Here is a 14,552-nt window from a genome sequence, read left to right as displayed (position 1 = left end):
CTTAAGGGCTATACTTAAGCTTTTGGAACATGTATTAAGGGGGTGTTTGGATTTGCGTTATGAAAATTGATTATGCATTTTGAATAATTATAATCAAATAATCAGATTTATCAAAACGTGATTTAAAATAATAGTGTTTTGATTTGATTATGCTGTTTGATATCGTAATAATCTAATAATCAGGTTTTTGAGTGTTTGGCAAAATTAAATTGTTTGATAATTTAACATGTAAATTACTAAAAAGGACATTCTTTTGAAATAATAAATACACAATATGAACTTAATTTCTAACAATTTTATTTAAGAACTATCATAAACTATTAATTCCAATATAGCAACATATATAATAACTAAACATATAGCCAGTAAACCTACAAAGTTTATGATAATGTCACGAATTATTTAAAAATATATAAAAAACTTCGTATAGTATTAGAACTACAAAAAATTCTTTAATGAAGTAATATAATATATATACTTTTATCCACACACTTTTTTGATCCTCACACACCAATTGAGTATTATTAGAAGAGTAAAAGGTTAAAATTAGTGTGTGAGGATCAAAAAAGTGTATGTGAGAATCATTCCCCATTCAACAATAATAATAATAATAATAAAATAAGCATCTGACCAAAGTAAAAAATTGGAAGTACTCAAAAGTTCATGGTGAATGAAGGGTACCATATATGAACAAGTACCGAGTATATACAGATGTTGTAAGGTTATAAATGGAAAATTAAACAAACAATATTTACTTAAGGGGTGTTTGGCTTAGCGTTTGAAACTAGATTTTTTAATTATTACGTTTTATAATCGCAAATAAGCTAGTTTTGGTGTTTGGCAAATATATATATAATCAAATTTGATTAATCACGTTTTCTAAGGTTGAAAACGTGGAAATGAGAAAGTGACTAGTATGTCACTGCCGGGAAAACGCAATTTCTAAGTAAATATTGTTTGTTTAATTTTCCATTTATAACCTTACAACATCTGTATATACTCGGTACTTGTTCATATATGGTACCCTTCATTCACCATGAACTTTTGAGTACTTCCAATTTTTTACTTTGGTCAGATGCTTATTTTATTATTATTATTATTGTTGAATGAATCCATGATGATAAAAGTATATATATTATATTACTTCATTAAAGAATTTTTTGTAGTTGTTCTAATACTATACGAAGTTTTTTATATATTTTTAAATAATTCGTGACATTATCATAAACTTTGTAGGTTTACTGGCTATATGTTTAGTTATTATATATGTTGCTATATTGGAATTAATAGTTTATGATAGTTCTTAAATAAAATTGTTAGAAATTAAGTTCATATTGTGTATTTATTATTTCAAAAGAATGTCCTTTTTAGTAATTTACATGTTAAATTATCAAACAATTTAATTTTGCCAAACACTCAAAAACCTGATTATTAGATTATTACGATATTAAACAGCATAATCAAATCAAAACACTATTATTTTAAATCACGTTTTGATAAATCTGATTATTTGATTATAATTATTCAAAATGCATAATCAATTTTCATAACGCAAATCGAAACACCCCCTTAGAAATTGCGTTTTCCCGGCAGTGACATACTAGTCACTTTCTCATTTCCACGTTTTCAACCTTAGAAAACGTGATTAATCAAATTTGATTATATATTTTTTTTTGAAAGGCAAATTTGATTATATATATATTTGCCAAACACCAAAACTAGCTTATTTGCGATTATAAAACGTAATAATTAAAAAATCTAGTTTCAAACGCTAAGCCAAACACCCCTAAATAATTGTACTTAGTTGAAAACTACCCCACTAACTTTCTAATAACTACATTCCTAATACTTTTGTACTATCAATCATGCACACAATAATTTCTTAAGCATAGCCTTTAAGGCTATGTTTAGAAAAATCCCAAATAGAAACATAAAACAGAAACAGACATTTCATTTTGTAATCTTTATAGTAAACACCATATACATTTTATATGAGTAAAAAATGTAGCAATACTTCCAACCACGGAATATGTTTAAACTAAAGGGCTAAAAAACGACGTCGTCGTAACAATAATCGCCCTTACTTCGTTATACCATGTGTCCATATATCTACAAAAACAACCACCTTTGCATTTATATATTAGTACACGTTCGCCGTCACCGATCTACTCCGGTATAACATCTAACATAACCTTAAAGTTCTGTCTCTTTCCACCAACGTTGTAGCTAGTTTTCTTGGTCAACCCAACAGTCGAAACATCCGCCACCTTTTACTCGATGAATACGGCACCGTAAAAAAAACATTCATTTGATTTTTTCTAAAACGACGGTTACTAGATTTAACCGCCAATGCGGTACTAGCTTTAACTGCCAATGCAGCTATTTCTTGAGGTTGGAGAGGGTGTTTGAGATTAGTCAGCTGAAGTGCAAAGTAGAGTTGACCAAGTTGAAGCTCTTCGTTGTCATTAAGGGGTGAAACGACGTCGTCAAAGGTTATTTCGTCGGAGTTGCAGATAAATGTTGATGGATTCTTGTTGATGATGTGGGAGACTCTGATTGGATATGAGAATTCTTGTAGGGTTCCGTCGGTTAGGATTAGTTTTGCGGTGGCTATTGAAGTTGAATGGGTTGATGTGCAAATGCCCATTTTTGGACGGAGAGTAGTTAGTCGGGTTGATTTAGGGTGAGGTGGGTAGAGGTGTATTTATAGGAATTGATGAGAGAGATTGAATCATGAATGAACCACCTTGTCACGTGGCTTACTCTAAATAGGTAAAACTAGGATTTCAACCCGTGCGGGGTTCGGTTTCCAATGTATTTTATTATGTTTATTTTATAAAATTATTTCGTGGCTAACGATGATGTTACTGAAGCGCAACTCGAGTCAAACGAAAAGGTATAACCCGTCAAAGATTTAGATGTTATCTTAAATTAACAATATTTGTGTATTTCCGCGTTTCGCTATGGAGTTGTTGACTTTTTAAAATTTAACGCAATTAACTCGTTAGCTTATATTAACACTCCGTATGATTTAAGAATAGAATATTTACTGAGTAATATCAAAAAAATTATTAAATAATTTTTAAAAAAATAATAAGACACATATGTATATGTTGTTAATAGATGAAAATAGGTACGGAGCCCGTGAGGAAAAAATCAACGTGTATGAAAGGTGGACTCAAATATTTAGCGTTTTTTAAAAAAGCGTCCGTTTTGCATATAGTTAGTGACATTGTGTTCGTAAAATTATTTCGAGCTTAACGATGGTGTCAGAAAAATTTAACTCGTTGCGGGCGAGAAGATATGACCCGTTGAATATTTGGGTGGAGTTTAGTTAAGATTTTTAATGGAAATGTTGATTTGACACTTTACCCCCTGTTTGGGGGGTCGATTTTAAATTTCGAACAAAGTGTGGGGGATTTTTTGGAAAGGGAAAAAAAATGAAAAGACAGAAACGTCTTCGGTACTATTTATGGATTTTGTCTAATAGTGTCTAATAGTTAATGTAGTAATTAGTTATTAGTAATATGTGTAAGTGATTCTTAACCTTGACATACTTTATTTAACAAGAAAATTCCATTAGCTCTTTTATAGAGGGTAAATTTTGAGTAATAAAACTTCTCGAGCATTAAATCTACCGAATGAATTGTACATTACGTATACTCTCTCTCGAACTTTATTTTCAGGTTAACTACCATATTAGCATTACATCGTCATTATATCACCAGAAACTAAACATTCTTAACCATAACTATGACTTACATTTTTATTTTATTATTATTAGTTAATTACAAAATTATATTTATCATTATTAATAATTACTACATATTATGAATTATTTATTGGTGTTAAGTTTTTATATAATAAATAAACTCATTAACTTTTCTGATGTTAAATGATCACGCCCATGTAGCAAACAAACAAAAGCGTGATCCGATTAGTTTATTACTCCCCTTGTTTCAGATTAATTGTTCTCAAAAAAAAAAAAAAAAAAACAAAAAAAAACAGGGTTTAAGAAATGTCATTATCATAGTGTATTTTTTTACTTTATAGTTTTACCTTAATCAATTAATTATAAACTCTCTCACTTTTGTAATTTAATTAATTCATTAGGTGAAAAATTGTAAACTTCATTAAATTTACTTTTCATATTTCGAAGTGAGCAATTAATTTGAGACATTCGAAAAAATATATTGGACAATTAATTTGACACGGAGGGAATATTATTGTTTAGTGCACACAAATAAACTAAAACCTAATCTATCTTCTTCCTCATCTTCAAACCGTACTTTCAGCCTCTTTTTCAAACCCCGTTTTCAAGAACCTCATATCCACCTTTATATAAAGCAACAAATATAAACAATACACAGTAATACAAAATACGTAAAACAGTCATGAAATACACTCAACTCTAGTCTTCAAATATGTAGAAACACCACATGATGCAGGGCGGTTCTTGGGATGGCGGCAAGGGCGTCTTCACTCCCATCGGAGCCCTCCTAGGCGAGTAAATGGACGACCATAACGAGCATAGCGTTGGGAACAACCTAAGAGTACATGGTGTCGACAATTCACTAAATCAACACTGGAGTCGCGCCATAAATCGAATCGCGTCGGCATCCTTGTTTATCGTCGATTTCTCACTGTCGAGTTTTCGATGTGTCTTTCCACGCTTTTTGACGATTATGTATAAATATTTATTCATTTTGCAGCCATATTTTTTTCATTAAACAATTTATCCCACCTATATAAACACAACTCCATTTTAGATTTTTGCACACATTTTTATACATTTTCATCTAAAACTTTCTACAATTTCTCACACAAATTTATAATTTTTCTACTATCAATCATTAATCCATGGATCCGATTTTGATTTAAATGGACTTTCGTTACAGGGTAAAGTAGGGTATATATGAGTGTATGACTAGAAGTCATACGCTGGCGAGAAAAAAAATATTTGATAATTTCGACGTTACTGACTTCGATTTATCAAGGTTGTATAGATTCTTTGCGGGAGAACCAGTGGATGCGGAAAAAACAATCGATCCAAGATACGCTGTTCTTGAATTGAGTCGTATCTTATATTCTTTGATAAAAATCCCTTAGGTAATTCGAGCCAGATGATAGTCTCTTCCGATTCGAGTAGTCTTGAGGAAGAATATGTGAGTCTAGACTCGATAGAAAAATGTTAAATATTTTTATGTAATCATATTAATTTTAGGGTTTCTAAAATCATTTTAATTTTTTAGGACATTAAATCATTGTAATGATTTATTTTAGGACTTTAATATGTAAGTTAGCTGTTATTTATATTGTTTATGTAATGCTAATCAATATCAATATTTATAGTTTATTATTAAAGTAAAATAAATATTTACCATAATTAAAAAATATACTAATAATAAAATAATAATAATAATAGATACTGAAAATGAAAGTTGGACAACGCATTCATTTTCTCTCAACACAGTGAATTTTAGTGTGTCTAATAAATATTGAACGACACTTCATGCTATAAGTCTCTAATTTACATAAGCTTTTTAAGTAAAATTATCATGTTTAAAGGTATGTTATTAAAATTGAAGCTTGAGAATATATAGCGTTATGTTATAAAAGTAATAATTGGATGATAATTTTATTATTATTATAGATATTGCATAGTATATTTTTTTGAGTATAAATAGGTGTGTTGAGTTAGAGTTTATGGGATGTATTTTTTGGTTAACAAAAACACTCTCTCTCTCTAGATTCCAAATGCCACCAAACTCTCATTGTACATTTTTCTATAAATAAAAACCAATTACTCATACCTTTTGTTCAACCTTTGTTTTCTCCGTTTTACAGTATCTCTATCTCTATATACCTTCTACAGTCAAGAACCACTAAAGGTAGTTATAAGCCTACTGAATTATAACACGTTATCAGCACGAAAAGCTTAGTGTAATTAAAAGATATCTCAAACGATCACGAATCACTAATCAAGGTATGAAATTATTAATAATTTTCAGACTCGAATATATCAAATTTTGGACTACTAACATTTATATTTATGTTATTTAAGTTATATATGGTCGGTTATACCACCTGAATTATATTTCTGTAATCTAACTTTTACTAACTTCACTAACATTTATATTTATGTTATTTAAGTTATATATATGGTCGGTTATACCACCTGAATTATATTTTCTGTAATCTAACTCTTATTAACTTCACTAACATTTATATTTATGTTAATAAGACCTCATGATTGTACGCAACACGTCATTTGACAACACGGTACTTTATGTACGCAACACGTCATTTGACAACACGGTACCATGGGTCGAGATTAATTCCGATCAATACGAATACGACGGGGTCTTTATATGTTATCTAACATTTATGATTACTTATGCAATTAATCATTATTTATTTCATGCATACTAATGTTTATTCTTAAATTTATAATTTTAAAAGTTAAAATAAAAAAATAGTTTGTATTTTTATTAAAAGTAAATCTTAAAAGTTAAAATAAGAAAAAGTAGTTTGTATTTTTATTAAAAGTATAAATCTTAAAAGTTAAAATAAGAAAAAGTAGTTTGTATTTTTATTAAAAGTAAATCTTAAAAGATAAAATAAGAAAAAGTAGCTTGTATTTTTATTAAAAGTAAATCTTAAAAGTTAAAATAAGAAGAAAAAAAAATCTTGTCCTTTATATTACTCATACGCGTTTTGATATAGTGACTTTATTCGTTAACGTCAACTAATGACGTTACAACGGTCATATATACATAACGGTTGTTAACGTCAACTGACGACGTTACAACAACTATATTTTTCAAATATAAAATAAACATCTCCGTTTTCACATTTTCACAAATCAATCTTTATTTTTCAGATTACTACTCTCAAAAGGTTTTTGTAAAAATGATTCACACAAGGATGATTTTTCCTATTATATTGGTCATATTAACTATCATCATTGTTGTTAATATACCACCGGGTGAACCTATATTCTATCCTGCCCTTGTGGTTTTATTATTTGTAATCATACCATTATTCTGTTGTTTGCTACTTATGAATTTAAAATGATTCTAATTTCATTTTATTATTTGTCTATGAATAGAAGTTGATTATGATTATAATTTATGTTATTCATCTTTTTGATAATAGAAAATGTCGAATTTGAAAAGGCTTAAATTTGCTCATTTAGAACAAGTGGGAACAACTACTTAACATGGGTTATGAATGTAGAAAAACATCTCGAATCAAACGGTATTTTAGAAACCCTGAATGAAAATAACAATTATTCCGAACAAGAGAAAGCAATAGTAAGTATTTTTCTTAGCAAACATATTGACGAGTCCTTAGAATCTACATATTATATGATCGAAAATCCAAGTGTATTATGGAAAATACTCAAAGATAGATACGTTAATAATTATCAAAAAAAAAAATAATAATAATAATAACGGTGATCCATGATAGAATAAAATTAAAGATATTAGTAGACGCTCTTATAAGAATTCCGGAGATTCTTATTAATGATCTGGTAACGTGGATCATCAGTCTAGTATTTCTTGAATACATGAACATCTTGTTTAGCTCTACAAATAAGTCCCAAAAGAAAAGAAAACGAGAGTGAATCTGTTGACAAATCTTGATTAAATTAACCCTGAGCTACCTTGAGACTTGAATGGTTTGAATTTTCTAAGATGCCTAGTTTTTTTTATGTATCACTCATAAATAAATGGTTTTAGACCATAACGCATATGTTTTATTAAGTGTTATCTTTTATGTACTTCAGATTATAACTTGTTTGCAGGTAATATAATTTGATTATCTTGCTGAAATATAACTCATTATTTGCTTATCTTATTTGAAGTTTTAGTATGAATCCTGCAGAAATACAACATCAATTAAATGGTAAAGACCTATGTATTGCAGATAGTAGTAACATACACACTATGATCAAATCTAAGAAATATTTCATTGATTTAAATCAAATGAAGGAATTATAAATACTATACCAGCTCTTGCAAACTTGATATAAGAAACGAAAAAGGCAAAATTTCATATTACCAAATGGTACGAATTTTTTGGTAAACAATGTCTTGTTTTCTCCCAAATCAAAGAGAAATTTGTTAAGTTTCTCTGATATATATCATAGTGGATATGATTATCAGTCAACGATAATCGAAAATGAGAAATATCTATGTAGCACCGAAAAGCGCATAGGATTAAAAGCGCATATGATAAAAAGCGCATATGATGAAAAGCGCAGCGCATATGATTAAAAGCGCATATGATAAAAAGCGCATATGATGAAAAGCGCATCGCATATAATTAAAAGCGCATATAATGAAAAGTGCATATGACGAAAAGCGCAGCACATATGATTAAAAGCGCATATGGTGAAAATGATATATGATGAAAAGCACATATGGTGATTAATGAAAATCACATATGGTGATTAATGAAAAGCACATATAGTGATTAATGAAAAGCACATATAGTGATTAACGAAAAACACATATGGTAATTAATGAAAATCACATATGGTGATTAATGAAAAGCACATTGAGAAAGAATCACCAATATTTCTTGAAAGAATTCAAGGGAATATATATGGACCAATTCATCCATCATGTGAACCATTTTGATATTTCATGATTCTAATAGACGCATCTAGCGGATGGTCTCATGTTTGTGTGTTATCAAGCCGTAATATGGCATTTGCAAAGTTTCTTTCACAAATTATTAAATTGAGAACACATTATTCTGATTACATCATTAAAAGGATGAGACTTGATAATGCTGGTGAGTTAACATCTCAAGTATTGAATGATTATTATATGTCTACAGGGATTGTTGTTGAACATCCAGTTACTCATGTGCATACACAAAATTGGTTTAGCTAAATCAATAGATAAACGCTTGCAGCTAATAACTAGACAATTGGAAATGAGTACAAAACTCTCAATATTTATATGGGGACATGTAAAATTACATGATGCGACATTAATTCGCATTAAACCAAGTGCAAGTCATAAATATTCTCCATTACCAACTTAATTTTGGTCGAGAGCCAAATATTTTCCATCTTAGGACATTTGGCTGTGCAGTGTATTTTTAATTGCACCACCACAATAAATGATTCCTCAAAGAAGGATTTAAATATATGTTGGATATGAAACATCTTCAATCATAAGATATATTGAACTCATGACGGGTGATGTTTTACAGCACATTTTGCCGATTGTCACTTTAATGAAACATTGTTCCCTATATTAGGGGGAGAAATGAAAAATAAATAAAAAGATGCTTCATTATGTGAACATCAATTAAGGTATATAGAACTCGCACAAAAGAATGCGAAACGAAAGTTCAAAAATAATGCATATGCAAGAACTTGCAAATTAATTACTTTATGCATTTAAAGATACAAAAAGAGTGACTAAATCATATATACCAGCAGTAAATGCTTAAGTTAGAAATGAAAGATCTTGAAAAAACCAAGTATTACCTTGGATTGCAAATTGAGCATATGCCTAATGGTTTACTTGTACATCAAACAACTTATACCGAAAAGATTTTAAAACATTTTTTTTAAAGACAAACTCATTGTTGTTAGATCACTCAATATTGACACTGATCTATTTCATCCCTGCGAAGATCATGAAAATTTTAACAGATCGGAAGTTCTATATTTTAGTGCAATTGAGGTTCTTATGTATCTTATAGATTATACAAGATCTGACATTTCTTTTGCAGTTAATTTGTTGACAAGGTTCAGCTCAGCCCCTACCAAAAGACATTGGAATGGGATCAAACAAATAGTTTGATACCTTCGGAGAACTACTGATTTATAATTATTTTATTCTAACAACTCGAAACAAGATTTGTTTGGTTATACAGATGCAGATTATTTATCCGATCTACATAAAGCTAAATCTCAAACTGGATATGTATTCCTAAATGGAGGCACCGCAATATCATGACGTTCTCAAAACAAACACTTGTTGCAACATCATCAAATCATGCCGAAGTGATTGCATTACATGAAGCTACTCGGGAATGATTTTAGTTAAGATCAATGATACAAATCATTATTGATTCTTGTGGACTAGAACGCTATAAAAGCGTAACAACTATCTATGAAGATAATACAGCTTACATAATACAAATGAAAGAAGAGTATCAAAAATGACAGAACAAAACATAAATGCTGACGAGGCGCTAAAGCTATAAACGGTCTTAACGGTCATAAGTTTGATGGAAAAGAATGGTATATTGGTAAGGCTCAGAAAAAGACTGAAAGGGAATAGGAACTGAAACAACGGTTTGAACAAACCATGAAGGAGACTGTAGACAAATCACGAGGGCCAAACTTGTACATACAAGATTTAGATGATACAGTTTCAGATGAAAACCTCAGATTTTTCTCATATACTCAAGATATCATAAAAGACAACCAGATTAAAATGAGATACGTTCAATCAACAACTCTGCTGATCTTTTCACCAAAGTACTTCCAACTGCTATTTTCAGAACACACGTTCATAATATTGGCATGAGGCATGTTCAGAAGATGTAACAACTCAGGCGTTGCCTACTTGAGGGGGAGTCAACTCTATGCTGCACTCTTTTTCCCTTAGCTAAAGTTTTATCCCAAAGGGTTTTCTTTAGCAAGGTTTTTAACGAGGCAGTACTAGTTATTCACTAATAAAATTAACATCCAAGGGGGAGTGTTATAAAAGTAATAATTGGATGATAATTTTATTATTATTATAGATATTGCATAGTATATTTTTTTGAGTATAAATAGGTGTGTTGAGTTAGAGTTTATGGGATGTATTTTTTGGTTAACAAAAACACTCTCTCTCTCTAGATTCCAAATGCCACCAAACTCTCATTGTACATTTTTCTATAAATAAAAACCAATTACTCATACCTTTTGTTCAACCTTTGTTTTCTCCGTTTTACAGTATCTCTATCTCTATATACCTTCTACAGTCAAGAACCACTAAAGGTAGTTATAAGCCTACTGAATTATAACACGTTATATATTTATTATATATTCACACTTATTAGTATAAATATGGTATAAAATTTTTAAATTATCAAGTATTAAATGAATTTTTTATACTTTTAATTATTATTATTATTTTTTGATGTCTTTTAGTGTTTGTAATTTTTTTAACGCTTTTTATTGTTAAATGCTTTATGACACTTGTAAGCATTAAAAGCATATGTTAAAGGAAATGAACCGAAAAATGTAACCTATGTTAACCAATTTGATAATCAAGATAACTCCCAAAGTGGTTATGCCCAAAAAGGATTACGAATTTTAATTTATAACGTCAAATTCATTAACGATCGTTAGTCAAAAATACACGGTTGGTCTCTAAAGTTTCTTAAAAGATTGCACCAATAGTCCTTTTGATCATCATCATCATCCTTTTCATGAGCAAAAAATACACAGTTGGTCCCTGAAGTTCAATTTAGGCTTTAAACGACAGTTCAGTGTAAATGATCGATTCACTCATAACTAGTAAGTATATTGTTTTCTGATCTTGAACTTCAAAACGCGTCTACCAGACGAGGTATCCACACCCTCTCTTATAAAGGGTGTTTCGTTCTCCTCACCCACCGATGTGGGACGAGTCTTACAACTCTCCCCCTTTGGGACACTACGTCCCCGCAGTGCACATCGATACAGGCCCCAACTCTGATACCATTCTGTAACAGTCTGCGCAACTCTTAGTAGATATTGTCTGCTTTAACCTCCGGCTTACCTATCATTCAGTCATTCACAGTCTCACAGTTTTGCTTTCCAAAATGCGTCTACTAGGAGAAGCATCCACACCCATCTTATAAAAGGTGTTTCGTTCTCCTTTCCACCGATGTGGGACGAGTCTTACAGTAGTACACCATCTCATATTGCATCATGTTATAATTATAAGCATCAAACTCGATGTAGTGGATGACAGGTTGTGTGTAGGGGTCGTTTGTGGGGTGAATTACAATGACCCAATGATTTGATTATGATATAGACATCCCTAAGAAACTGTCGTCTTTGTCGGGTTGCCAATTTTGGCTCACAACATGTAACTCCTTAATTAGTTACTTTAATTATATCGCTTAATCACTAATGAAATGCACGATGCACGTCTCCGCTGCCGTACGTTTTATAATCACAACATTTTAGGTCGCTAATTATGACTCAATGTGAGTATTGGTTTTGTTCTTTAATTTTTGTGTTTTCATCGTGTGTATATATATATATATATATATATATATATATATATATATATATATATATATATATATATATATATATATATATATGGGCACGATCCGTGGCTAAGTTTAAAACGAGTACAAACCGGATAAGCAAATGTGGACCACAAAATATCATAAAACTTCATTTTAACTTAAAATGCATGAAAGGGTAAAATAGTCATTTTAATAATTATGATTAATAAAATTAATTTTATACAAAAGTTAACATATTATGAACCACCTTCACCATCACCACCAACCACCACCACCACCACTACCGCCAACCAACATCAACCACCAACCGCCACCGCCAACCGCCACCACCAACCACCATCATCCACCACCACCACCAACCATCACCACCCACCAACACCACCACACACCACCACCCACCACAACCAACCACCAACCACCACCAACTACCACCACAACCAACCACAACCAATCACCACAACCACTACCACCATCCACCACCACCACCATCAACCAACCACCACCAACCACCACCACCACCACCAACAACCATCATCCACCACCACCACCAACCATCACCAACAACCACTACCACCACCATCCACCAACCACCACCAACACACCACCACCAACCATCACCAACAACCACCACCACCACTATCCACCAACCACCAACAACCACCATCCACCAACCACCACTACCACCCACCACCACCACTACCCACCACCATCACCACCAACCACCACCACCACACACCACCACCACTACCACCAACCACCACCACCCACCACCAACCATCACCACCACCACCACACACTACCACCAACCATCACCACCACCCACCACCACCAACACCACACACCACCATCACCACCAACCACCACCACCACCAACCACCCCCAAACATCACTACCCACCACCCACCACTATCAACCACCACCCACCACACACCACCAACTACCACCACAATCAACCAACACCCACCACCACCACCACCACCACCACTAACCACTACCACCCAACACCACCAACCACCACCATCCACCAGCCACCACCACCAACCACCACCACCATCAACTGCCACCACCCCACACCACCCACCACCCACCACCACCAACCGCCACCACCACTAACCACAACCAACCACTACCACCACCACCACCCACCACCACCACCAACCACCACTATCCACCACCACCACAAACCACCACCAACCACCATCACCACCAACCACCACTAACCACCAACCACCACCACCCACCATCAACCACCACCACCACCACCACCACCAACACCACACACCAGCATCACCACCAACCACCCCCAAAACATCACCACCCATCACCAACCACGACCACCACACACCACTAACCACCACCCATCAACATACCACCACCATCCACCACTACCAACCACCACCCACCACCACCACCAACTACCACCACAATCAACCAACACCCACCACCACCACCACCAACAACAACAACCACTACCACCCAACACCACCAACCACCACCATCCACTAGCCACCACCACCAACCACCACCACCATCAACTACCACCACCCCACACCACCCACCACCACCCACCACCACCACCAACCACCCCCAAAACATCACCACCCACCACCAACCACCACCACCACACACCACCAACCACCACCCATCAACATACCACTACCAACCACCACCCACCACCACCACCACCAACTACCACCACAATCAACCACCACCCACCACCACCACCACCAACCACTGCCACCCAACACGACCAACCAACACCAACCACCACCACCATCACCCACCACCTACCACACACCACCACCACCATCACCACCACCAACACCACCTACCACACACCACCACCACCACCACCACCACCAACACCATCAACCACCAACACCACCAACCACCACCACCACCAACCCCCCCAAACATCACCACCCACCACTACCAACCACCACCCACCACACACCACCAACTACCACCACAATCAACCAACACCCACCACCACCACCACCACCAACCACTACCACCCAACACCACCAACCACCACCATCCACCAGCCACCACCACCAACCACCACCACCATCAACTGCCACCACCCCACACCACCCACCACCCACCACCACCAACCGCCACCACCACTAACCACCACCAACAACCACCACCACCACCCACCACCAACCACCCACCAACCACCACCACCACAAACCACCACCAACCACCACCACCACCAACCACCACCACCCACCACCACCCCCACCAACCACCACCACCACACACCACCAACCACCACCACCACCACA

At 34.1% G+C, this 14,552-nt stretch overlaps 1 protein-coding gene across 1 annotated transcript; it reads right to left on the bottom strand.

Annotated features, from left to right (window-relative positions):
• Window positions 1-2,165: 2,165 nt before the first annotated feature.
• On the bottom strand, window positions 2,166-2,647 carry LOC139859110 (uncharacterized). The gene is made up of 2 exons (XM_071847918.1): window positions 2,345-2,647; window positions 2,166-2,267 (listed from the first exon to the last, which is right to left on the bottom strand). Exons 1-2 carry the CDS (start codon window positions 2,645-2,647, stop codon window positions 2,166-2,168), a joined length of 405 nt encoding a protein of 134 aa, XP_071704019.1.
• Between the last annotated feature and the right edge of the window lie 11,905 nt (window positions 2,648-14,552).

Source organism: Rutidosis leptorrhynchoides, chromosome 7 (genome assembly GCF_046630445.1).
Source record: "Rutidosis leptorrhynchoides isolate AG116_Rl617_1_P2 chromosome 7, CSIRO_AGI_Rlap_v1, whole genome shotgun sequence".
Lineage (NCBI taxonomy): Eukaryota > Viridiplantae > Streptophyta > Magnoliopsida > Asterales > Asteraceae > Rutidosis > Rutidosis leptorrhynchoides.
Note: the sequence above shows the minus strand (reverse complement) of the source record. Positions and strands in the feature narration are given on the sequence as shown.

Coding starts and splice junctions, on each gene's coding strand:
- LOC139859110 (XM_071847918.1), bottom strand. CDS start 2,647: ATGGGCATTTGCACATCAACCCATTCAACTTCAATAGCCACCGCAAAA. Junction 2,268..2,344: donor AAGCTAGTACCGCATTGGCG/GTTAAATCTAGT, acceptor ATCGAGTAAAAG/GTGGCGGATGTTTCGACTGT.